Source organism: Netta rufina, assembly GCF_964035555.1.
Source record: "Netta rufina genome assembly, chromosome: 3".
Lineage (NCBI taxonomy): Eukaryota > Metazoa > Chordata > Aves > Anseriformes > Anatidae > Netta > Netta rufina.
Genome location: NC_140125.1, coordinates 71,200,592 through 71,228,534, shown reverse-complemented (window position 1 = coordinate 71,228,534; position 27,943 = coordinate 71,200,592). Strand labels below are relative to the sequence as shown.

At 40.0% G+C, this 27,943-nt stretch overlaps 1 protein-coding gene across 3 annotated transcripts in view; it reads right to left on the bottom strand.

The window, feature by feature from the left end:
* The window catches only part of LIN28B (lin-28 homolog B), a gene marked incomplete at both ends in the record, with an annotated part of 83,844 nt that overhangs the window by 35,337 nt on the left and 20,564 nt on the right, over positions 1–27,943 (bottom strand). For all 3 annotated transcript variants that reach the window (XM_084284767.1, XM_084284769.1, XM_084284768.1), the window contains one exon: positions 4,353–4,537. In XM_084284767.1, coding sequence (XP_084140893.1) covers positions 4,353–4,537 — 185 coding nt within the window. The remainder of the gene's footprint in view (positions 1–4,352; positions 4,538–27,943) is intronic.

Genomic DNA, 27,943 nt, shown 5'->3' with positions numbered 1-27,943 from the left:
AAATCCATTTTCTGACTCAGACACAAGCTAATTTTAAGTGACAGTTCATCAGGGAAGCATTTTATTATTTGACTATAGCCCCCTGCCTCAAGTGGCTGTGTTTCAGCTGGAGGTTTAGAAGTATGTTTTTCTCTGTTTGAAAATATGCTTTCTGTCATGTCTAAAAGTTACTGGCAAATACCACTTATTACATCTTAACACAAAACCACTTATTTTCTTGTTGCCTCTGTCTAGTAGACGTCTACATTGGAAAAAGTTTTTGAAGCATTGCATCTGTGCTGCAGTGCTCGTTACTGTATAGCCAACAGAGCTAGAATATGTGGCTACCTCACTAGCCATATTCCTAGAACAAAATTCAGCATTACAGTCTTTTCAGGGGAAATGTTTCAGTAAGCTCCCTCATTTCCAACAGCTCTCAACTCCCTTCCTCACACTTTACTTGCAGGGCCATGCTGTAAAACAAGTCAGTGAAATATCTCACATCAAAAACAAAATCTCACAACATACAACTTACTGCAAGTTTATGTTCAAACCACTTGCTGGTACAGTTCACCCGTGCCAGAAAGCATCCCTGCCACAAGTGTGATGTTAGTAGAGAGTAGCATAGGACTGAAACTTCAATAACTGAAACTGGGAGATAGAGCTACACCCTTAATTATTGCTTTCTTGTCCTTTCTTGCTTGATTTTCTTGTTTCCATTTTGTTGTTAATAATTCAAACAAGAAAAAAGTTTGTCATCCTCCTCCCTCTCCAAAATGTTCCACTTGAACTAAGTACCAATCCAAGTAGATACAACATTACAGGCACTCTGCTGAAGAAGTATCCAGATCTGAGTTTCCATGAGAAATATTTCCAGATACTCAGTAATATCTCCAGGTTCCAAAGATAACCCTAGCTTCTAGTCCTGTGAACATCACTCATCTTTTAATGTGGTTCCAAAGATCTGCAGATAAAAATTACTTAAAACAGACCACGGTAAGGAATATTTTCCCAGCTATTTGTAAAAAAATCTTTGTTTTATGTCACATACAAACATTGAAGTGTTTGAAAAAAAAAATAATAAAAGAAAACCATACTTGCCCCTCTTCCAAACCTTATTGTGAGATGGCTGGCTAGGTTCTGATTTCATTTATTCTACTCTAAATCAAGATTTCATGGACTTGTCTATGAGTTACGGAGCAGCTGATTAAGGCGTGAATTCAGAGTGCTTTATCTTTTTCACATCAGCTCCTGGTGCTCATTCTTGGAGAGCAGCACAAAATACTTTTGAGTGAGCTCACTGTCAAAGCCGAGCAAAATGCACTGTGTTCAGCATGTGTTAAGGGTTCCTAGGAAGGGAGGGAGCTGCAGCCTGTCCTAACACACTGCTGCACATCCAACCCCTGGCTGCCTTAGGTAGACAAGCCCCAAGAGCTGCCACTTTGCATTTACACTGCAATCCGTGAGCTCTGAACCTGGCACTTGCCAGACTTGAACCCCAACTGGGTTTTGTTCAGGTGCTTCCCCTCCAGCCCAGATTACTCTTGGTATCGTGAAAAGACAATACGGAAGACACATGGATATTACAAAAGCTTACAGTAAGGTCTGGGAACCTGAGGCCAGCAGGCTGCTTATGGCCACAGTTTCATTTCATGCAGGCCGCAGAGAATTTCCCTTCTCCATCCCGGTACGTGTCAACGTGCAGGCTGAGAAATGTGCCTCAGTGGCCTGTATAGCTGTCAGCAGTTACAGACCTTTCCCCTGCCTTGTTATAAACTTCATGTGGCCAACAGCAATGTTGAGGGGGAACTATTAACATAGCTAGGTCCCCACAGCAACAACGTGCTGTAAATTACAGAGAGACCGAGTCTATTGGGGAAATACCACAAAATCTACCAACCAGCAGTATTTGGTAACCTCAGTGTCATGGCTTTATATTCCCTCCCTTCACACACTGCTGCTTTTCCCTTTCTTTTTCCCTCCTTTGATTTCTCTAACCACTTCTGCTGTTCTTGCCTTCTACCCTAAATCCTGCCCACACCATTAACAACCATGGGAGCCATTTAATAGGAGCCACTTCAAACCATGCAGCCAGTCTGGGCCTGCACGTTGTTACACTGATCACGTGGAAAAGAGAGAAACACCAGAACACGGAATTAACTTTTTATAAACGGAGGTGGTTTTCATAGCAGAATAGAAATCTTAAAGAAATTTTCCACTACACACGTTGGAGATGCACTTTGTTATTGGCTAGGCATTCAATTAAAATTATTTTCCTTGATGCAAAGACACTGCTCCTCATCAGCTGATAACATCAGCGCTACCTCAGGGAGTTCGAATTTCAGGCTTCTTTGGTGTCTTACCAACTTAAGCATAAAAACTTTTAAGGCAGAAGTGAGTTTTTCCCCTTCTTTTCATATTCAAATTCATTCAGTGTAATTTTTATTTTTTTCCTTCTTTAAGGGCAGATGAACATGAAAGGGTACATTGTCTCATGGATTACCCCTCTACGCTGTTTTCTGGTGAAAATCTGCTCAATTTTGTCTATGCTTTAGCTATGAAAAGATGTCACCAAAGATGTCACCAAGATGTCACCAAAAGCAGAATTCATCTCCCCTAACATTAGAGACTTGTAAAGGAAGTATCTACAGCATTGGAGCTAGGATCCTTTTGTAATCCATGAAGAGAAACAACCACAAGGCAAGACTCATCCCATATATTTTAGATGCTTACCTTGGATGAGTTACATTCTGAAAGTATTGCTTCCTCTGCAGTTTGTTCAAATCCCTCTCTCCTTAATATATTCTCCTTAATAATATCTCGTACATATTATTTTTCCTGGTCTATTTACAACCTATTGAAAATTTGCAGTTTTTGAAGTAGGGATTGTCTTCCTTCACATATACATGTGCAACAAATAGAACAACAGTATCATGACTGCATGACTGCTACTTTTATTTACTGCCATGGTACAAAACATCAATAATGATAATGCTATGAATATTGGAAGCCTATCTTCAAAAACAACAACCAAAAAAAAAGGAAGAAGAAGAAGAAAAAGGTTTCACAGCCACTGCATGCAACACAATGCTGAGAGGTCAGATATGGTGACCAACTAAATAGAAAGCTTTGTCCTGCTTACAAAGTCTCCCCTTGTTATGGTTATGGACTCTGATCTGTTACACAGCAATAAATTTTATTCATGGTATTTAGCTTTTACAAAGAAGGTGAAAGAAGGACAACTATCATGTTGTTTCCAGCTCTTAATTAAAAATAAATAAATAAATAAATCAGGGGGAAAGAGAAAAATGGGGGAAAGAGAAACAGGCTTTTTAATAGATGTGGGTACAAGTGGAGTTCACCTGCATCAAGCAAAGGCTTCTGATCCTGTTTCTAGAGATTGGGCTGGGCTTCCAATTCAGGTGACCCTCTCCTTCCCAAGCTATTATTTGTTTCTGAATGTGTAATGGAAGAGAGCCACCTCTAAGTCATGCTGTAAATCCAACACTGCAGGGGAAACTCAGCTGTTGGGATCTTCTGCATGGGCTATATATTCACAGGCTATGTATTCCCCCTGATATCAGTCATGACAGCTATTGGGCTGAGAAATGCTGTGAGGAAAAGAGATTCAGGTAAAGATGAGATACACTGAAACACAAGAGTTTTGGGGCAGGAAGGCTGTCCTTGGGCAACCAGGAGTAGGTAACTTCACAGTGAAAATTAATATGGAACTTCTTCAAGCCATCAGGGGCAGAAAGTCAGATTGATGCACTTGTGTAAATAAGTGCATCTCTGGTCATTAAACTGTAACTGGTAAAACTTTATTACAACGCTTGTTCAGACTACCAGCCATTACGACTTTCAGAAACTCTTGATATCCTTTTTTTTTTTGAGTAAAAACAATTCATCAAATAACACACACACACCTCATAACTACTACTTTCAACCTTAACTGCAGTACCTATGCTTTTTTCTCTACAGAACTACCGATGCACAATTTAAAACCCCACCACACACAATAGTCTCCTTAGCATGCACAATTCTCAACTAAACATGACATTACTTCATCTGTATTCAGACTGACCTGTCTTCTCAGTCTAATAGCAGTGTTTTCAAAACAGCATTACATTCCTTTGCAGACTCCCTCTAATTCAATGAAACCTTCTCAAGGAAAACCAATCAAGTGGGTGATTTATGTAGCTGTATAGGTACAGCTTAATAACCTTAATCAAATCACTAGGCTGAATGTAAAAGCCAAATTTACATAGAAGGGCTTCCTTTCACAAATGAATAAATGCTGAAAACATAACTTCAAGAAAAACTTGCAAATAAAAAAAAAAAGAAAAAAGAAAAAGGCAAAGTAAGGTAATTACCTATCTCCCTTTGGTTTTCTTTTTTGTACTGTCTTCCCTTTGGGTCGTCTTTCACTTCCTAAACAGGGGCTCCCACCAGGGCCTGTTACCCGTATTGATTCAAGGCCTTTGGAAGATTTCTTAAAAGTAAATTCCACTGGTTCTCCTTCTTTTAGGCTTCTAAATCCTTCCATGTAAAGCTTGCTCTGTAAATAGGAAAAATACTCTTGGTTACCATTGCCTTCAAAACAATATTTACATTCATAATCAACAGGACAAATTTTCTCCTGCCTACTATCCTGGAATACATACAGGTTGAACAACAGTTTCCTCTACGTGAGCTAGTGGATGATACTGCAAATTATAGTCCCAGATACACTGAAAACACTATTCAGCGCTAAACAAGTAACAAGAATCTTTTTTCAGTACAAACAAAACTGAAATAGTATTTTCCTTTTCTGTGTTGAATGCTGTTGAGCTAAGAAGGCAGAGAAAATGCTGCATCCTTAAAATCCTAAGGCAGCTGTAAGTGAATAGGCTCTTTTAATGAAACGGAAAGGGAGCAACTGTTCACTTCAGAGATAATTCATTTTATGATAAAAATTATCATCATTCGTATTCTTTATATCTGTGATACAGCTCTGCCCATCTGAAAACAAATCAAATATACAATGAACACCAAAGACAGGAGAAAGGCACTCTGGGCAACAAATTGGCCAACTGAAAAGGGCAATTCAAATATCCCTAGTGAGCTGCTAAATTTCTGTTCACTACCCAAAAATTTTACCTAGTTATCACGATACAGGTATAGATTTGTATTTTCATTCATAGAAAAGGAAATCATCGTCACCAGAACAAGTGAATTAAATACTAATACATCTTCTGAAACTATACTGTAGCAGCAAAATCTTGGACGAGCTGTAATCAACAGGAGCTCACCACGGATTTTAATGTAAAGAAAAATTTCCCCTCAGTTCCTATAAATTACATATAGTAGTAAGTCTATATCCCAGGACCCATGTGATGAATTAAATAAAATGATCATCAAGTTAAGTTAGACAATTTATTTTATGGGAAAAAAGATAGAACAGTAGACACTAGATGCACTACACATTTATTTTAGAAGTTACACATTACGTGAGTAAGATCAGAATTTGCACATTACATGAGTGAGTTCAGAAGTTACACATTACATGAGTGAGATCAACTGGATTTACAGAGAATATTGCCAAATCCCTGTTCATTTCCAAATACTTTCTTCTTTTTTTTTTTTTTTTTTTTTTTTTTTGGCACAAGAATTATGAAACACGTCATCTTCTTTTGCTCTTGAACTCATAATAGCAAGAAAATTTATCTGGATTGATTCTTACTCAGCTTTCCAGCACTCATACGTCTGAATCGTGGAGAAAAGGAGGGAGCCTTCACTGCAGGTACTGTCCCATTCAATTACACGTCAAAACAAGCCAAGTGACACTAAACTGTGTAAGTCACATCTACTCCCCCCAAGTCCAACTAGGGAATGTCTTGAAGTCAGGCTGCAATCCCTGACATGGACACCCTGTATCCATGTTATGGGCACGGGAGGTCTGCAGCACCATGACACGGTTTCTGAGGCAGTTTGAGCTCAAGCTGCCTTACAAATCTCTTTCCAGATGTTCAGGGCCATTGCCCCTGATGTCTGCATGGCAGTCTCTCAGAGACAAAAGGGGCTGAGAACAGAAGTTACACAGGCTATCTCAAAAGGTCCCTTCCAACCTAGACTCTTCTGTGATTCAGAAGTCTTAACCTGCAGCTGAATTACACCCAGTAAGGCTGGAAAACAGGATTTCTCTTCCTCGTCCTCCAGCAGTTACCTTGGGGAACTTGTGTCAACTTCTCTCCATCCCAAGAGATTTCCCTCTTGGGACATCTCTACAAAGTCCCTTTCCCACAGCACTAGTAGACTAAATTAAATATTTCTAATTAAATATTACAAAATAATTGGGAATATTTATTTTAATGAAACCACGTCAAAGCACACACACATCTTCACTTCAAAAAACCCATGTACCAGACCAGCTCACAGTCTACCCAGCAGCAACTGTTTGTAATATGAAATTAAGAAGGTTCGCTTGACAGAGGGACACAGTTGCTTATAATTTTTCCAGCAGTCAAATGTAAGCAACAACACAGCTCAACGGGTTAGAGCAAGGCTATTTTTTCCTTACCCAGTTATTTCAAGCAGATAAACACAATCCTGTATTTTTCACTAATACAGAATACGGCATAGATATTTCTGTCTTTTTCTTTAATTACAACTTAACGAAGACATAGTTAAGTCTACAGTAAGGCTTTTTCCTTTCCAAATCTCATAGTTTACAAAACAAACACCAAGAGGTTGACATCTGATATGCACATTACGTCTTCTATTTTACTTCAAAAGAAAGAACTTATCCAAACTCATACTAAAACAAGGTGTGTTAGTCTTCTTAAATGTTTTTATTTTTTTTCACATTTCACTTTTAGCAACGAAACTTTCATTTCCAAACAAAGCACTATACTTTCAAGAGGGTTTTATGGAAAGTATGTTTAAAAGCCAAAATTATGGAACAATCATCGTGCTTTCATAAGTTATGCATTATGCAAGTGTATATTTTTTTTTGAATATTTGTTTTTTCAAGCACTTTTTTCAACAGAAAAGGTTAAAAAAAACAGTCCAAATGACTTGCACAGTACCCTCCTTTAATACACCTCAACAGCTTATCAATGCTAATAGATGGATTTGGTGTTCTTTGACTTATTGTGTAAACACATACTATGTTGTCAGTCTGCTCATGGGGAGATACTCTGGGTGCAATAACAATTCAAAATCATCATGAAAAAAATGCTGTTTGAAAACCAGAAGAAAAAAAAATCTAGACCCCTTAAGTTAAGAGCTCTTTTCAACTTTTCTGAAGAGTTGGACAAAAAAATGTCTGTAAAGTTGATAATTTAATGTTGGGAGACCTAACTCGGTATTTTCCTCACATTATTTAAACAAATAAAACACACACAATTAAAAACAGCCAGAGTTTCAAGTCAGTGAACCATTTCTAGAGCCCTGAATGGGGTGTTTGGGCACACTGCCAATGAACAAAGGGAAAAACTTAAAAGCACCATGCTTTTCCCCCTTTCTCTCTTTCAACTGTCACAGACTTTGCTGTTATTTTTACCAGAAGTCAATACAGTGGTTTCAGACAGGAGCTTTTTTTTTTCTTAAAAAAAAAAAAAAAATAAAAAATAACAGTGCCAGTTCTCTGTATTTTTTAAAGCCATCCAATTATTTCTTGATGTTTTAGCCTGTAATGTGAAGTCTCACACATCATTGTCACAAGCAACAGCTTGGCCCAGAAAGCTGGCAATTTCTTAAGAGTATTAACAACAAAAAAATAAGAATGAAAAACCCATGATGACAAGTTCTTGAAAAGCATTTCTTAGTATGAAGCAAACCCCAAAATATTATGAACTGTATTATCAAGACCATCCCAAAGAAAAATACCATTTCCTCAGTAGTGTCAGGGAGTGCTTGAAACACTCACCCGGCTCTACAAAAGAAAGGAAGTTTGGAATTAAGGCTCATTACAGGGGTCTGATCTCCTCTGATACATGTGCATTACTTTTATTAACCTGTCTGGAGGGATGGGAGAACAGGTTCCCAGTAAGCACCTCCTCTGTGCTTCTTTGTCAGTTCGATCTGGGGTTGCAAAGAACTGCTGTTGTAGGCATGAAATTCTTGGGGGGGGTGGCAGCGGTGGTGTTATTCAGTGGCATTTCAGCTTAGATCATTTATTTTCTCTATCTCTCATTTCTGCCCCTTTTTATCTAGTGATTGATTGATTGCTCGGTACAATGACCAGATGCCACCAGTACGCTGGGTTTCACAAAGTAAGAAAACGGCTTTCCCTCCAAAATTATCTACAATTAAATCCAGACATGAAGAAAAGCATATCCTGAAGCCCCGCCAGGCTAAAGACTTTAAGAAATTCTCTCCAAAACATCCTTGCCCAGTGTCATCAACCTCTGGAGTGCTTCTGAATCTTCTATCGCACAGAGTAAGACGAGACAGAGGTGAAACATTTTACATGGGACCTACACCAGTGCTCTCACCCACACTCGCTCAAGAACAGAATTGCTGTACAACGTAAATCTTAGGGGAAGTGCTGTGAAACAACGTAAACTGCGTGATACAAGGGCTGCTGCCAAGAGTACACCGAAAAGTTCACTTTAGGAGGTTTGTGAAGTTAATAAATTTTTGCAGAGGGCATGCTAAAACAAACAAGAAGTCCATTACACAGAACGACAGCCTCTCGAAGAGCAACGTGTAGCTCTGCATTTACACAGAAACCAAAGGCCACGCACCCATGCGACAACCTAACCTCTCGCCACTGCTCCCTCCCATCCCTTGCTCCTGCTGACCTCAAAGGCTTTTTCCTGCTCCTAGAGGCTTATCTTACACCAAATCTGGCACTTCTCAGTCCTCCCCATAAGCCAATTTAACCCACTAATCTGACAGGAAACAAACTCAGTTTAAAAAAAAAAAAAAAAGAGGGGAGGGGGAGGGTAAGAGGAAGAGGAAATGGGGATAGATTTCTGTTTTTCCAGTGAGCTAAATCTGTTCACAGAATGGTTCAATGAGCTCCAGGGCACACATAGTGGAAACTGCAGCTATTGAGATTAGAATGTGCTTCTTAGTATTTTGTGAAAGAAAAAAAAAAAAAAAGAAAAAAAAAAGTGGTACTAGTTACAGTAATTCATAGTTTGATTACAAAGAATACTTCAAAGCTTACTCTAAAAATAGAGCTATGAAGAAGTCCTTGCATTTCTCAAAGATTTGCCTTCCAGGTGTTAGTCACTGAAAAGCCACATATACTACATGCATACAACATTTACTAGATGGGTAACCTAATTCAAGCAACTTTACAGTATGGAAAGAACTGATACTTAGGCAGGTACTGCAGTGCAGCTGGTACACTGCAATTTCACATCCCTATTTACTTGGAATTTGTTTCTGTCTTGAATTTCCACCTCAACTGCAGTCATTTTCATAACCTCATGCCCATTCATCATCCTGTCACTGTGCCCGTACTGTTACTCTTCTTACTGTGAAGTATGCAAAGGTATTTATTTAGCTTTGGAACAAAAGGCTCTCTAACTCAAAACCACCCTCCCTGTACAAGAGATGAACTACTTCCTCCCTTTTCTTACACTTTACTAAATAAACCTTTACTAACAGCTTTAACTTAACAACTTTATAAATTCTAAATCACTTAACACATTCAGTTCTTGTTCCTCTATGACCTCTGAGAAGTGAGTGTTTTTTGATTATGTATTCTTCCTTCCTTTCACAGTACCTTTTCACATAGAAAGAGCTATGTGATTTCCCACAACTCTCCACCTTTTTCTTCACTTGAGATTCAAGTTAAATCTTTTCTCCATTTAAGCCTCCAGTACTTCAGCTCACCTAAGCTCACTTGCCAGCTCTACTAGTTTAACAAAAATTAGACCTTAAAATATTAAGCTGTTGACTTTTTATCTTCAGTTTTAAATCAAATTAACCCAGTCTATGTTTTATCTTGATTTTTTTTTTTTTTTAAATCAGTTATACTATAATTTCATCAATTCTTTGCAAGTCCAAAATGACATGCCTCCTATTCTGAATTACTGTTTGGAGAAGAAAAGCATTGCCTATCATGTCCAGAAACAGAACATAATTCTAATACCACTTGTGCTTCAATATTAATCTAGCCTAATACACAGCCTAACTATAATGTTACTATTCCAATTAGTATTTCTATCTCATAGTAGTATTACTATACTATCTGTATATAAATCCTAACCCAGAAGTCTACTACAGGTCTGCTATAATTACTTCCCAAAGTGATTTGCACCAAACATATTCTATTGTATCCACGATTGTTTATTTCTTTCCACAGTGCCACTTCATTCATGACAATTTGCTAATTTTCTGCGTAATTTTCAGTATTTGTGTTCAGGCCATGAATGCTATTTGACCGTGTTTCCGCTGCCTCTATATCTGGTTACACATTCAGCACCAGCTGTTCTAGTTTTGTATACTAATGAAAAGAATCTGGATAATAAACATCTCATTTGCTTCTCCCTGACCTCACCCAGCTCTCTAGCTATAATAAGTATAATTTTCTGGTACAGCATAGCACCCACACAACTAGTTTTCTACTAGTTTTTGCCTTTCCTCTGCTCAGAACATTTGTGCTAGGATGTGTGCAGTTCTCTTTAACCCCATATTCCTTCCCCTGTGCTCTAACACCAGGCATGACAACTGAGCCAGCCTCCTCTCCCATTTCTTGGTGTATGTATATCCTCACCAGTCACACTAGGCACAAGATACAGTTTTAGGACGCAGTTCAGCCGGTTCAAAGGGGCGGCTCCTCCTCCCCACCCTCAGTCGCCCACTGACCCGGGAAGAAAACCGTTTACCTGTTCTTGGTAGCGTAAGGCTTTCTGCTGCGTTTCATGTGAATCAGACCTCTGCAGAGTCAGAAAGCCACCAGGACACTTCAAAAGAAACTGCGTGAGTGTGCAGCCACGGCAGGTAAGGAGGGACTGCCCCACATAGCAGACTTTCGGTGGCATCTTGTCACTTATGTTGCCGCCTTGTCCCTTACGTTGCCTCCATGATATACCCTGAAACCATGCCATGAATCCTAGAAGCCGGGACAGTGAGAAGAGCCTCTTTTCTTGCCTCTTTCCCAGTGGCTGAACACATCCCAGTGCCCTCACTGCTGCCTGGCTGTGCCACCTTTGGGACCCTCACAAGACCCCCAGCCCCGTTGGTGCTCCCTTCACTGACTTGCCGCTGAGCTGCTCCTCGCTGACATGAGTTGCCCCATTTTTTTTGTTTCTGACACCCCTGTCTGCTGCAGGGCAGCTCTGCTGAAACCCAAAGGATCTTTCCACAAAAATCAGGAGCAAGTCAACATGACCATCCAGGCAGATCATCCTCTTTTTATTTTCATTAGAAGGAGGTTCTGATTTTGTAGGTTTTGTTTGGTTTTGTGTCTTTTGATTTTTACTTCTCACATGAAACAAGGGCCTGAGGTCCATATTAGCAAACTCTCCAAGACACCCTGATACGCAATTAATTTTAGAGAAGTGTCAAGTGCAGACTTAAGAGAAAGCCAGCATGGCCAGTCTGTGGGCACACTGTACCTAAAATCTAAAAAACTCATGGCAATGGTGACCTGCATACTTTTTTAGTGACCACCGGGGCAGAGTATTTTTCAACCCTTCTTCCTGCTAAAAACCCAAGCCTTCCAGAGAGAGGTCAAGACAGGCAGTTCTTGCAGCTTTATTTCTATTATCAGAAGAAAGGAAGTGTCACACCAAGCTTGGTTCTCTCATTTCTTCCACAAGGGATATAAATGCACCAAAACCTGCATGGCAACTGAGCCTTCTCCCTCTTGGCATCTGTCGCGTGAGTTTAATGGTGAGGGATAGCACACAACACAGCTACTACTCACTTATAAAAACACACTGCACGTAGTGCAGTGTCTCCTAACAGATCTAAAAATCAGCCGATTTCAATGTAGAGTCCCATAAACAGAGATGGAACAACAAGAGCATGGGAAGGTACAATCTACAGCCCACATAATTTGCTGCGTTTTCCACGTACTGAGAATTTACTCTGGTAGAAAGCACAGTCAATGGTAGAGTTATTTCACTTAAAACCAAACCACAGTTTCCTCCAGATTTACTACACCTTTCTGGTGTCGTTAACCATGTTTTCAGAAGCAACTGCAGCGCCTCAATTTTCCATGCCTGCTCTACTATGGCTGCAGCCTTCGTACCTCTGCTTCTCTACACCCAACCCCCCCCCATGCACAGGAACGACAATCCCTGCATCAGGAAATGTTTTAGCTATATAAAGCTTTCCTATCCACCTCCCTTACCACCTCTGATCATCCCAAGAGACTACATATAATTAAAAAAAAATTAGGCCCAGACTGTTCTCTGCTAATTCAGGTGTAGCAGGATATCTCTCCGCACAAGCACCGTCCCCTTTTCCTGCACAGAAGTGGCCTGGAAAAGAGCCATGTTTTCCTACTGCAAACCCCTAACATCGATCTCTGGGAAGCCGTCCTTAACCTTTAAAAGGCGTAGCAGTATTGAAAAGTAATACCAGGAAAACACAAATCCACCTTTTTGCGTCTTACCATTACGTAAGAACGTTGAGTGGTTCACTTCTCGGTGCAAACAGAAGCATGCTGGCAGGTACAGCAGCCACGGGATGACATATGCAAAAAGGCATTTCGGACAAATGATTCGGCACGTTAGCACAGAGGGAGTCCTGAACCTGGATACGCCAGTTCAGCTCACCCTGTTCTCTTGGCAAAGCATACCCTGGTTATACTGATTTGTCTCCTTCTTCCAGAAGCATGGTCTAACGGGCAGCTTCCAAGAACCGAGGGACATCAGGCTGTGAGGAGAGGCTGGGTCACGGTGGTGGGTACCAGCTAATACATACCCTGGGCAGAAAGGGTCTTACCACTGAATGGCGAGCTGGGGTGGGCCGGAGGGAGTGGGAAAGGATGGAGCTAAGTGAGAAGAACATGGCTGGACTGTGCTGGCACGTTCCTGTTACACTGCTGACCATATCAACAAATTGATATGGTCAAGAGGCAGGGGCACAGGGTGGTGGAAGGCCAAGGCCCCGATGAGAGATGATGGCCCACAAGGAGTGAGCTGTGGCATCAGCCTGGCTGAAGGTTCAAGCTCAAAAAAGAAGTGGCTGACTATTACAGAGGCTACAGGGTGTCAAAGCCGCTGAAGAGCAAACTGCCCTCTCTTCCCAGGCTGTGAAAACATAGGAGTAGCTCAAGTCCTGGAAGCAGGAGGATGGTTTACAGCCCAGTCCCGATGTGGACTGTGCAAGCAGTCCATCCCTGCTACTTCCTCCTTCACCGCCTTCTCCTCCAGTCAGCCCCAGCTACCCCTGGGCTGGAGCCCAGAGAATCACAGAAACATCCTCACCGCTCCTGGGTCCTGTGCTGAGCAATGGAGCGTGCAATCCTCACATGGTGCTGTGGTGCCAACCTTGTGGTCTTCGCCTCAGAAACCCGACATCCCTGCCAAGGAGGATGCTTTCTTAAAGCCACCATCAGCTACACTAGCGTAAAGCCCCTCCATGCTTCCTCCCATCACCTCTTCTAACTTCAGAGAGAAAAAAAGGCACTGTGAAAAGTGAAAAGCCACTGTGGAAAAAAAAAATGAAAGAAAAAAGCCACTTTTGAAAGCTACTGTGAGTAGGGGACCCAGGGAGTAAGTGAACACTGATTACAGTTTAGCCAACTGCGAGTAACTATGCCCTGAGCAATTCAAAGATAAAAATCCATTGTCCTGTAAACAGGAACCTCTCTCAAACTATTCTCAAGCATTTGGGCAAACATTGTTCTTACTTTTATAGTGCAGATGTCCTTGGCACCCACCGAGGACTCACCCTGCACCATGCAAGGTCCTGCACAAATTATACAGGCATGGCTTATCAATGGGCAATACAAAGATGTTGCTAAAATATTTGGAGGTCAGAATGTACATTTACTATTTATTTTTAATTCAATTAAATTAAAACGCCAATATACAAATGAAACAAAAATAAAATACTGTTTAGAATGTTTATTTACTAAAAATCTAAGTCACCAACAAGACTTTATACATACAAAAGTAATAGAAGTATCTGACAAAACTGGTGGGGCTGGAATGTAAGTGCTCATAAAGCCGGGAGATGATAAATAGGCTGAATTTTTTAGTTGGGTTGTTTTTTGTTTTTGGAAGTTACTTTCACAAATTACCTATACTGTAAAATAAAGTACTTTTTCATTTGTTATAAAAGCAAACTTAAGCAGCAGCACTTATACTGTATTAACAATTCCTGATGTTGGATTCAAGTTTTCTAGTATATCTTTTTTTTTTTTTTTTGTTATGGTTAATCCTCCTCAGCTATTCTTGTAAAGCAAATCATACATTTACTAACCTTTCGTGTTTTAAATCAAGTACTTCCTGTAGTATTCGATCAGTTTTAGCAACTTACAGATCTAGTCAAGTATTTTTTAACTAGATACAGTTTTATCAGACACACAAATGTTGATTGGGTCCTTCAGATAGATGTTTGAATACAAGAACAGTTGTCTTGGAGGAAGTACGAGCACAAATTTATTTTACACTTCCAACCTTTATAACTTTTGTAGGAAAGAATGGTAGATCATCTAAATACATCACAGGTAAGGTACTAGGAAACAGTGAAGCTAGGAATAAACATCTAACTGTCTGGACCTAACAGAAACTGAGTGGACAACTTCAAACCATATTAATTTTAGAAACACATAGTAGTGGAAGGAGATAGTGTGGATGACTGGAAAATTTACTTGAACTTAGCAATGACTTTAAATTAATAGTTTGAAGACTATTTATTTTGTAACTCTACTATGAAATAATTCTCTAAACAGTTGCATTTTAAAAGCTGATAGAAGTTGTTGGTACACAGATATTTTTGTTACCAATGCAGAAGCTATTTTCTTTTAGTGGACACATCTCAGGATTCAACAAAGCACCTCTGAATTTACTATAATATAAATGAGAAAACAGCATTTAAGGCCAATGAAAGATAGATTGAAGTGTTCTTTATTGAAGAGGACAAAAGTTTTTTTAACTATCAAAGATAAACTGTTTAAATTTATTAGCATACGTACGGCGGAGGTACTCAGAAATGCTTTAAAAATTTCCTTTTAAAGTAGTATCACTATATAATTATATTTTGTGAAGAAGGAATTGTGAAACTGGAATATCACACTCAGACTACATTAACAAAATAACTGTAAGGTTGGCTTCTGCTCAAATTATGCAACACAAGACTACTTAGATATTATTTAAGACTCCAATACTGGGGTGTAAAATTGACAGATTCAATTTTACTAAGCTAATCCACAGAACATAAATGTTTCCTATGGTCTCCTGAAGGAAGGTCAGACCAGTGGCAGTACAAAAACACAAAGGGATTCCTTAAGGACAACTCTCATAATCTGCTAACACAGCTCCCATCAACACTGACAGGGGAAGAGGAGACCCAGAAGTATCAGCCTTTTAACTCTGAATTTGTTTGCTTTTCTAAGTTTGTTACACATCAAACGTAACGGATGCATCACACTATGAAATGCAGACATAGTTCTGCTGTGATTATAAAGCAAATATTACAAAACAGAGGTCCTTCCAAATGGAAAATAATGGTTTAACTGCATCATCTAGTAATACCCTTTCAATGTCATGATTTGAGCTGCAGATGCTCGCTCCCCCATTCTTCCTAATATTAAAAGCCTGTTGTTTTGTGGGTACTGGCTCCACGTGCAGCACACGCGGGTCTCCACCACCAGAAGTGCAGATTCTGCTCCAATAACAAAATTCTTGTTTGTGAACAGAGGGAGAACAATGTCCAAGCATCTTCTCTTCTAAAGACTCTTTTCAGGCCAATGTATCACAAAGACCAGGAATACTGGTTTTGCAGTAGTTACATTTTCCTAACTTCTAAGTTTATTTCTATTGCATCCATCCATAATAACATTAAACAGTTCTTTATTTAAGGATACTATTCTTCTCAGTTCTGGCTGGAGATTCTTCCTTCTAGAAGTAATACATTGTATATGAGGGAAAAAAAAAAAAAAAAAAAAAAACCTGCATAAATATTGAAGTTTTTTTTCAGTAGTCTTTTCCACTCACTGCATTAGTGCAGTCTGCTCTCACAGACTGCTTAGCATCAGTGAGCGCTGCCAATCCCCCCACAACAGCTCAGTACCCCAAAAAAACTGTAACCCGTAGTAAGAAAACAAAGAAACAAAACCAGTCTGAAATCTCTACCATCTATATTATGCCTTTATCCTTTATGGGCCCAATAAAAGTTGCCTGCTCCCTAAACTGTTTGCTTTTAATACTGGAAGTAAACAAATTCCAGGCTCCTTTTTTTATTGGACTGTTTGAAAGAGAAAGCTCCAAAGGCTAAAACCAGAGGTGCATCACATAGTAACTACGATGCAAGAAGCACAACTGAGTTAGTTGTGAAAAACAACAAATTCTGCATATTATTTCATTGTTTGCACTATCTTCAGTGACATATCCTACAATCACATGCACACCAACATTTATTTACTGACTGCTAGGTAAGACGCAAGCATTTGTGGTTGAAAGCATGATGTGCAATGTGGGGGGGTGATCATATTATTATTATATAAAGTGAGATAAATAAAAAGGGGTTGGGGTTGCAGCTCTAAGTGCAACTTCAGTTTCAGGGGTCTCTGAGCCTTTTCCCCTTGATGGTACCACCTCAGCTTTCCCTTATCACAGTTTATACACATGCCTGTGCGCACGTGTGTGCACACGCAAATGCGTGTAATTTAAAGCCAGCTCCATAACCTGCCTTGATCAAATAGATTAATCAAACAGAGGCCAAGCTAAACACGAGGCCACACAAGGTGCACATTAGAAAGTATAATAAAAGGTTAGCTATAAAGCTGTTGCTGACAGAAAAAAATTACTTGTCGGTAACTTGAGTTCTGCGAGTACCTCTCGCACCCATGACGCTGCGGGGGCACAGGTACGCTGCCGCGTGTAACCACAAGGCTCCTTCATCCAGGCACTGCCTACGCCTGGATGAGTGTGCCCAGACCCTACACACACTCAAGGGGCCTCCCCTGTACACGGACGTTTCAGGACAGACGTGAGGCATCTCTAGGGACCGGGGAAGAACGGCGAAGCACAGATACGTGGTCACAGACACGCGCCCACGGGCCTGTAGGCCCTGACACAGCTCTGAGCACTTGCCTGCTCCACCATGCAGAGTCTTAGAGTAGCTCTCAGCCCACAAAAAGGCAGCTTGATAAAAAAAAAAAGAGGAAGCTACAAGAACCAGAAGAGGCAGAGAAGAAGGAAGGCCACTCGGTGATTACTCAAGCTGTGGTTAAATGAACTCTAACAACTCTCCTCTGAGCAGGGGTCAGCATCCATTTGTGCAGTCTTCAACTTGCAATTCTAGCAACAAATTGCTGTGGAGATGCAGTGTAGTAAACTTACCAGGGAAAACAGATAAAAAGCTATGCAGAGGAATGACTCAGCTTTTGCTAAGTGGGGTTTGGAAGATGGCAGATGGAATTGTTAACTGAAATAACCCGAAGACCTTGAGTAGGAACATGGTAAATCCTCAGGAGCAACACAAAAGGAGGTTTGTTACCTCTGTGATATGCGCACCCAAAAACACCATAACACTTCCCAAAATTATTTTTAACAGCAGCAAGTAGTAGGAAGCAGACTGCTCTCAACACAAGCAGCAATCCCACCTGCACAGCCGTTGCTGCTCCACCCCAGCTAGACCCCTAAAAGCACTGTAACACAGAAGTAGAGCAGATAGAAGTACCGGTGGTGAGAAAACAGCGTGGATACCAAGCTTTATTTTCACTCTCACTTTTAAAACTGAGTGAGATTTTGTTCGCTCAGTCAAAAACCATCTCCACAAAACACAGAACACTGCTGTCTGTTCACTCTGCAGACAAATTTAACCTGGTAAATGTATTTGGTGTTCTGAAGGCTCGAAAGGCACACTGCTAATGGAAGTATCCATGAAGAAGCACCCTCATCCCTGAAGCTGATCGCTGTCTCGTGCAGTAGGGAAAAGACATGTAACGTGCTCTGGGGCATCACCCGGGCTCTGTGACTGCTCTGCTCATGACCAGAGCAGTGATGTAGTGGAAAAAAGACTCATGAAATTTACAAACATCTGGTCAGGTGAACAGATGTGAATTGTTTTGAGACCAATCCTATATAATCAATCTCACTTTCTTAAACACATACCTTCTTCAATTCACTGGATCTCAAGAACAAATTAACGAAACAGCTTTTTTCTTTATAGCTATGTAGAACTTCTGCACCTCCCAGACCACTTAGACACGACCACTGAGCCATGTGAATAGATACGTTAAGAATGCAAGGAGAGCACAGGATCGCGTTCACAGTTAGTCACCCGTGAAGTTTCTGCAGTTCATGTTCCACGTGGGATTTCTCGTGGGCCAGCTTTGTTCTGTGGACACAGGAACATGCCATCCCAGAAGTAACTTCAGATTAACCAGGTGCGTAAATGTCTGTTATGTAGACAGGCAACATACTTTTGAGGTAAGAAATTTTAAAAAGTTTAACAAGAAAATAGCATGTCAGGACTACACAAAGTTGAAGCAAGCTGCTATTTATTTATTTTAAAGAGAACACAGATCAGCTTGATTAATCACCCTGATGTTTTCCAAAGAATTAAGCCCCCAAGGCTAGCAATAAGGATGAGAAACTTATAGGAGAGGCAGGAGACAGCTCCTGGCAGAAAGATAGGACGTGTGAATGTGCAGAAAAGAGACACCGTGACAGCAGCTTTGGAGCTGCAGGATGCACGATCCTACTCAAGACCTCATGCTTCCCTCCTCTGCAAGTGACTGAAACTAGCAACAGCTGCATATGCAAGAATCAGCCTTGTATCAGTAAAATATTTGTGTTTTCAGTTCAACTGCAGATTTAGAAGAGAGTTAAACAGGTATAAACTACCAAATGGATACTCCTGCACAGCCTACATGGTGTTTTTCTCAGCCTTAATTGACATAACCTAAACTGACTGAAAAGCTTTCTTAGAGAGTAAAAATGGGGACAGATTTGTGTCATTATCGTTGTACTGCAGTATTTAGAATCATAAAATCACAGAAGAAACACTTAGGTTGGCAAGGACACTTGTCCAGGTCAGTCCTTAGTCAAAAATCTCAAGATATTTTATTTTACCTGAATCAAAAGATGTGGTTCCATGAATGCTGTCTGTGCTAGCAAACTACTTTACAAAGTTCACAGCTTCCCTGCTATTTGTTGCTGCCTTCCTCTTCCACGTATTTATGCTGATTTATGTTTGTGGTTTGCTGCTGTCCCTTAGATGCAGCCTTTAAAAACTAATAATCCCCTTGCACCATTTCTGAGAGGGTGCAGGTGGAAAATGTTTCTTGGTTTTGCCATCAAAGAAAACGTGTACTGTGACTGTGCTCAGACACCTAAGTCACAACTCCCTCTCACTTACCCCATCTTCAGGGTCCTACCACTGCTCCTTTTCTGACACCACACAGAATGAAGGTCTATCACATAAAACGTCAAAACCAGTAATAAAATCATTTGGTGCCTGGTGGAAAGGGCATGGCAGCAGCTATGTGTGATCAGTAAGTAAGCATACGTCCAGGGCAGAGCAAGAAAGCTGTCAGGCAGCTCTCCCAACAAAGTGCTCTCTAACACACTGCCCAGCTGACAGGAGTTTCACTCACCAAGTCTCAGAGTTCAAACAGTTACTGCTAGATGGACGGCCATCAAATGATGTTCTTCCAAAATCTGAAAAAGTCTCACCTACCACAATACATTATTAAAAATCTGTGACATATATAAACATGTTACATCTGTTTCATGTACTTTTTTTTTTTCTACCTCAAATAGTAACACTGCATAGTTTTTGACACAGCCTGCTTCCAAATCTTAAAAACCTATTGACTCAATCATATCATATCTAATTATTGGGGTTATTTTTAGCTTCCTTAACATGCTTCAACTTCAGGGCTCGACTGGAATTTCTGATGGCAACATGCTCAATAGCGTGCTGAGATTTATAGCATATACTGGTTTATCTTCTGTGCTATAACATCTACTTGCTTGTAATATTTTGATTTTATTGCTATTGTTTTTTGCTCCATTTCACTTAATATTATGAGAAGGTATCCAGGCAAATTTTTTTGTTAAGTATGACATTTAAATTCTTAAAAAAAAAACAACAACAAACAAATAAACAACAACAAAAAAATGTTTGTTAAACAAAAATCCCTGGCTTTTCATACAGTGGTTCGAATCTACAAGATCTTACTAAACTCCTAGGACTCCATGTGGACAAAGACAGGGATGTAGATATCTCTATGCAGATATATACAGGGTGCTCTAATTTCAGAAACAGAGTACTTCTACACTGACAATAAAGACAGAATATTAGAATTACTCATATATCTCATTAGTGTCATTTTTAATTTAAACAATGATGTTTTCAGGAAAAAGCAGCAGCCCCATTTTGCTTTTCCCAGCTCCAGATGCAGATTCCTTCCTCCATCCCATGTACGTGCTCTGGCATTTATCTGAGCCGTTACTAGCTTAGATAGCTACCCCAGCTCAAAATTAATTCTATGAATAACTTTTTTAACTAGGCTTAGCTTGCCTAACTGACTCATGACAGAACCTGGGTCAGTGCAAAAAGAGCAAAGCACATGTGACTGCTCCTACGATGCAGTTAATCTAAATGGGCTGAACTGTAATGTCAAATCTTACCCTCAGAGTACCAGTCATCTAAACCTTTAAAGGACTAATGACGTTTAGCAATTGTTTAAAAACATTTTTATTTGTGGGATGTTTCACTGAAATTGCCATAAACTATGTTCAGAACTCAAAGGGACAGAAAGGAACAGTTCATGGAAAATCTGGGATTTGTGACAAAACCTTTCTATCAATAACTACAGAGCCTAGTACAAACAAGTAAGAGTTTTTTGAAGTGAAAAACACACTTCACTGGAAAGTAAATCTGTTTGTATTAGCATTCCAAATCTGTACAATTCACATCTGATCAACTGTCCTAATTTCTTTACTCATTAGCAGATGAGCCAATCAAGATGCTCATTCTTTTAAATCCCTTTCTCTTATTACCTCCACACTGCAGTTGATATATCCAGTGCCTTAAAATCATGGTATTGTAAATGCTAACACGCCTAATTAGAGATGCTAACTACCACTGAGGTAAGTCTGGGTAAAGAACTGAGACTCCTCGGAGCTGGGAATGAATATAAAGTAGGAATGAAAAGGATTTCTGAGGAAAAGATCAAGATTACTGAGCAGTGAAGCGCAGGTCTTTAAAAACTACTGCATCAAGATGCGTCCCCCCCAGCAATTAAGTGACAAGAACAGCTAATTTCTCCATCGGTATCGGGACTCAGCCTCCAGAGCAGCTAACCAAACACAGCGGTGCTATATGCAGCGTGCTGCTTCCTCCCACTCTGCAAAACGCCTATTATCTATAGCTCACACAGGATTTGGAAAACGTACGTGAGGAAGTGAAAAATCACCATCCTGGGTAAGTTCCACTTGGCCTGTGGATGTGGCTGAAGTTAAGCGTGTTTTTCATCCACCAGCTTATAAAGAAAATTTCCAGCCTCCTGCAAGAACCAGTAACCTTGATATCAAATAAGAGCTCACATATTTAGGCTGCAACTGTGGGCTCATCTTCACTACTGTTAAATCAATTGTACTTAACTCAATTACAATGAGGTAATTACATTAACATGAGTCAGTGCATCCACACATGGCGTTTGCACGTGTACTTAGGGAACTGCTGTTACCTCCCACGTTGCACAAGTACTTCACTCAATCATATTAAGCAGTTTGCAACTCAGGACACTTTCACCTGTGGTTCAAGCCAACATGAAACCACACAGCCGCCAAAGTCGTGACTGCCTCCCCATATGCCTCTGTCCCATTTGCATGGGGTAGATCTACTGCAGAACTGACAGACAGATACAAACTAACCCTGCATGGGTTTACATATCCACTGTAGGGCCTCATGTCTTAAAATCGACTATTTACTAACTCTTTTGGAAGAAGAAACAAAAATACCCAAGGGCTATCTTTGCAATCTTTTATTATTAAACAGAAAGGTGAGGAGAAAATGAAAAATAATGATAGTAAAAACACAACACCGCAATTTGCGGACTCCTGACTGCAAAGTGAAGTGGCACAGCTCCATGCAGCCCCCACTGGGTGAAATTCTGTCTGTGGCCATCCTCCCACCATGGCTCACACCACACCAGAGCAGAGCAGCAGTGCTCAGATGCCCACCACAACAAAACCAGGTGCAGTGGCGGTGGCTGGGGGAAAGTAAAGTGACAGAGACCACCGCCGTGCTTCCACTCATACAGCACAAGGGATGACACCACTACATCAGCCTGCTCCTGGCCGTGGCTTATCTATTGCTAGGTATGGTCTTAAAGCCTGCAGAACCTACTGGTTCAGGAAATAAGGGAGACGTTCTGGTACTGACCATGCGCGTGTTTGCAGCAAGTATGTTCAGCCTGCTCAATGACTTCGTTTAAGCAAGAACCTGTGCCCTGGTGCTGGGAGCACAGCTCAGCAATGATCCTGCCCGGCCCCTGGATCAGAACTCTGCACAACTTTTAAATGTAATCAGCAAGCAGTTACCGAGAAACTGAATTTGCGGTCAGCCACGTAAAAAAAAGCAGATCCATAGGTACAGAAAATAGCAAACTAATGCAACACGTTCATTTCCTCTTCACAGACTATTTTAAGTCACTCAGTTCAGTCTTCAGGAGATTCTAGGCACAGATACTGTGCCTGCTTTACAAAACCTGCAAATGCCTCCTCTCATCGTACAGGGAGACTCATGACTGATAAGGATGGAAATTCAATGCGAAGTGCAGAAACACCCTCTGGCATTCAGGTATACCACATGGTTAACAAATGGTAGTGCTGAAATCTTATCAAAGGAAAGATGAAAGCCAAATGAAAGATGAATACGACACAATGACAACAGGAACATACATTTCTCCTGTTTGTCTGAAGCTCTCTCTAAAACACCTTGAAATAATACCTTGCCCATCTACTCAGATGCCCAGGTATAATTATACTTTGCATGATAAACTATCCTTTACTTACATTCTGTAAGTGAATGTACTGCTCTACAGAATAATGAGCCCAAATTACTAATACCAAGAAACAGGTTAAGTATGTTTGTATAAAGTTTTTAAATGTCATTATTACAGAAGACTAAGTTAAGTTCAACTTCTGGATGAAAAAAGCAAGTTTGTGCACAGATCAGAAAGGAATAAATAAAAGATGTTTGTTCTTAGGCACAAATAAAAGGGATTTATTTGAAATTTATTATTCTACAATTGTTTGAAAGCACCAATTAATACTGATATTTGTGTCAGGCATTTCAAGGGTTCATCTTAGTGAAACTTGTTTGACACTCAGAAAATTTGAAATAATCATTCTATTTAGAGCCCGCTGACCTTTTCAGAGTGCTTTTACCTATTCTTATTTTTTTCCGAATTGTAATAATAAACCAGAATAGATATATAGATCTTAAAAAATAAAAAATAATAATAAAAAAACTGTTGTGGGATCTTTTACAAACAGCCCTGCTATCTTTCAAAATTAAAAGGTGAACGATCGGCACAAAACCTCAAGCCCTAGCTTAAGACCACTGTATTATTTTAAAGATAAAACAATGGACCCTGCTAACTTCACAGTCTTTTTCCTGACTTCTGCACCACACTTTAATGCAACAGTGGCATTCTCTGATCTTACCAGTGTCCTGTGTGGCTACAAGCTCACACCACGGGGTCAGGAGAGAGCAAAACCAGAAAACTTGTGGAAAACAAAAACAAAATGGAGGAGGGGCACCCCCAGAAGATGAAAGAAAGGCAGCAGAAATGCCTACTGCATACCATGCATTTTGTTCAGCTTTGACTGAGGCAGGGTTTCCTTATCACTAGTGGAGATTTTTTTTAAAAAAAAAAAAAAAAAAAAAAAAGGTGTTAAGGAAAAAAAAGTCTTCCTTGGTCCACTCCCAAGGTTTCCAGGGGCACTTCTAAAATATTTTATTTACTACAGATTATATGCTGTTTGTGAAGAAATCAAGAACTTGTGGTGAAATGCTGACCCACAAATGCTGATAGAGAGAAAATATATAAAGTTTCTTCTTTGTGAAATTAGAGATTTATATATTTTTACTGAGAAAAGGTAGAATTTGTATCATTTGATAAAATAAGAAAAACTCCATGCCACACAGATACCTTTTAAATGGTAATTAAATGTACATTTTACATAGATTTTTCAAACATTACTTTCACAGCTAATACTTCCTTTAAAAAATATTTCCTTGTAAGTGGCTTGTTCCACCTTACATTAGATTTTTCAATTTGTTTGCATTGCATCTTCCTCCAGCCAACAAAACCAGGATAAATCATTCACTGCTAATGTCACTGTGATTACATATTATAACAACTTGAAATTTGGAAATCAATAATGATCTGAAGAACAGCCTACAAATAAAGATAAATGGCATTTTGCTCACTTAACTCAGCCTTTGCTAGAATAATGTGCCAAATAATTCAATTTGTTATAACAATAACCAACACTGGCATCCTCCTCATTCTTACCTGTCTGCCAGAAATGCCATACCTATTTGGTCAGTGTTATATTAAGGCAGCTCTTTACAGTTGTGATCCACTTAGAGCAGGTGCTTAACATCAGTGCACAAGGCACACAAATACAGTTTGCAAGAGAAAAGTTCCCAATTACTTTAATCAACCAATAGCCTATGCAATAAAAAGGGTTACTGAAAAGTTTAACTGTTTCCTTACACTTATATGTTGCAGTTGGATGGAACTTTTTTAGTAGCATATAGCAATTTTTCGTTTTAAAATAAATACTTAGACGCTCCTACAAGAAAAGCAATCACACACTCAAGCCACATACAATTTTATATACAAAAGACCATTTTATTAGGAGGATCCTAACCAAATGCCATCAAAGACAAAGCTTTGCTACACACAGGATAGGCTCCACTCAGCAGCAGCAATCCATGCAGAGAAGAGAAGCAATCCCCAGAATTTCAGGATGTTTTTTCTTCAGTTAAGAACAGCCACACACAGCGGTGCCTCCTGCAGAGCTCCTATGCCCCGATTCTGCACACCCCACCAGGCTCTGGAGGTGGTTTGGTTTGCTACCTGAAGGGCAGAGGCTACCCCTCTGCTGCCTGGGTGGCACAGTTGAAATTTAGAAATTAAAACTCCTTTAATGCACATACATTTGGATTACCTCCTCACCAAGGATCCCCTGGGAGGGGGGAGTGGAATCTAACCTACACTACAGCAAAACACCATCTGCATCTGCTGCACCTTAGCCAAAATTGTGCAACTTGGGTCAGTCAATAAACGATTTGAAGATCACTGCTCTTGCTTTTTCTTAACTACAGTATCCTGCTGACTTCATGTTACGTTAGCAGCAACAGGATCTTACAGTTTTCAGTACACCCACTGCATCTGACCATGTTATTCACATGCAGCACCCATCAAAACGTCATTGCAACATAGAAGCCAGCCCTACATAACCCTCAGACAATTTAGGAGTCCTTGCTGCACAAGGGACTCCTGCACGGAGCTCAGTACAGCACCTTCATCAGCAGCAGCCAGGTCCAACAAAGTCAAAGCAACTTAACTTTGCACTTACAGCACGGACAATCAGTGCTCTGCAGCACTGAACAAATACCACTGCAGACAAAAACACACATGTAAGAATATTTCTTTGAAAACACTCCTCAGTTCATACAGGTCACTTCAGTGACCATACGTACCACTTCACAGCTATAACACAATAGATAAACAGATCTTAAAAAAACATACATAACACTTCAGTGGTATATTCCTGTGAAAATATTTTTCAAGTGTTCTTAAAACAGAAACAAAAGTTTCTCTCCTAAGTGCATTTACACCGCCCAGCTACACAGCTCCAAGGTGCACTTGGCTCCAGAAGTGGTAAGCAATGCTAAAGGAGTTATTGTACATGCTGTGAGTTCTGCTACGGCACTGAGAAGTGGAGCTTGGGCACCAGGAGAGAAGCTGTTTATGGCTTATTTGATATGGTACTGGTCATTTAAAAGAAAAGTTTAAATCATGTATATTCTTCAAGGGAACTTAACAACTTGATTCTTCTCTAATATTAAGCAAATGGCGTGCTGGGCAAACAAGACTGCTTGGTTATCCCTGCTAGTTACACACCAGCAGGGCACCCACAAATTGAAAGCTGCCAATAGCAAAGGGAAAGTCAGTCCCAAATATTTCTATTTAAAAACAACAATAATTTAAATTATATAAACAGACACACCTGCTATTTGCAGGACTGGCCTATTAACAGCTCTTTCTGAGGAAGCGAATGCACAGCATTGACACGAAGTGCAGCATCATGGTCGGATCAGCGCAGGCTGCACAACACTGTCTGACACCCACAGTCTCGCTTGGTCCCTGCTGCTGGCCTTCACCCAGGACTTTCATTCCTCAGATTCTTCCAGAAAAGAATGAGGAGAACTCATTTGTCCAGAAAGGTACCCAGAAAAACTTCAATTTTTTCCAAGACCTCCCACATATTGGCTTGATCACTTGAAAACCACACCCTGATGCTGTCCTAAATCCAAATGGAGCATTTTAACATTTGCTTAAGCTGCAGCTTCCACCACTTTCCCCAAGTTAGCTCTAATCTTTGTGTAGTAAGAGGAAAGTCCTATGAGCTTGCTGATACAAACGAAATTTAAACATGCCAAATGCATGACTAGTTTTCAGCTCAAACGGCAATGGATTGCAATTCCTCCTGCAGCTGCACAGGGCGCTGGAGCTGACGCAGGAGCTGGGCACGTGTGGCCAGGGTGGAGGAAGGGGTGGGATCGCCTCTTCTGGTGCAAGGCCACAGATAGGTGGCTTAAGGCAATAAAGAAACTGCAGGGTTAAAACACTCAAAGATTTTGCCCAGAAAAACAGAACAAAACCCTAGAATGGTATTACATCCTTGGCAAGTATTTATTTTTTTTTTCTTCAAAATTAATGAAGATGCTTAGTTAATTTACAAATGTTATCAAAGCACTGGTGAGTATAGTGATGATTAACATGCTTTCAGAGACTAGCTTGCGATTTTTGAAAAGCTTTTCTACTGCTTGGGGATTGTAAAACCAACATTTAACATTAGTATTAAAAAAAAAAATAGAGGAAAAGTTTTACACGGGAAGGTTAAAATAAGTTGCCAACCCCAAAGGAAGTGTTATCTAAATATTGCAGTTATCCAACACGTGCAGTAAAAAATGAGCATTTTGTAAAACAACCCTATGTTTAACTGAAAATCCACAGCACAGGTAAGTTAATCAAAACTACAAAAAAAAAAAAAAAAAAGGCAGTTATCTGTATTTGAAATGTGAAATACTTCTGCTTGACAAACACTTTCAAACAGCATGTTTCACCTATTTGGATCTAACAAAACAAGTAAAGTAGACTTTAATCCCTGAACTACTTTATTTTGAAACAACCAAAATGACCTTAGGGATCTGTCAGTAAAAACTCCCTTGATAGCATATGCATCTAAAGAAATCATTTGCAAGCAAAAAACATTATCAGAAGGAAAAGATGAGATTACAGAGAGCTGGGTACTCTGCTGATGGGGGAGGAAGCAGCAACTGACACAATTTTATTGCGAGCAATGGAGTTACACTAAACATGGGAGACTGTCCCAGAGCAGCGAACCACACACCACTCAAAGTCTAAAAGCACATTTTAGATTTTCAAATATAAAATAAAATCTATTTTTCTATTAATGTATCATGAACTACAGTCAGATAACTTGCAGAACAGTTTGATACAACTCCTGGGCGTGGATAGAAAACCCAACACAGAGACCCATACTAGTAAAGATTGCTTTAT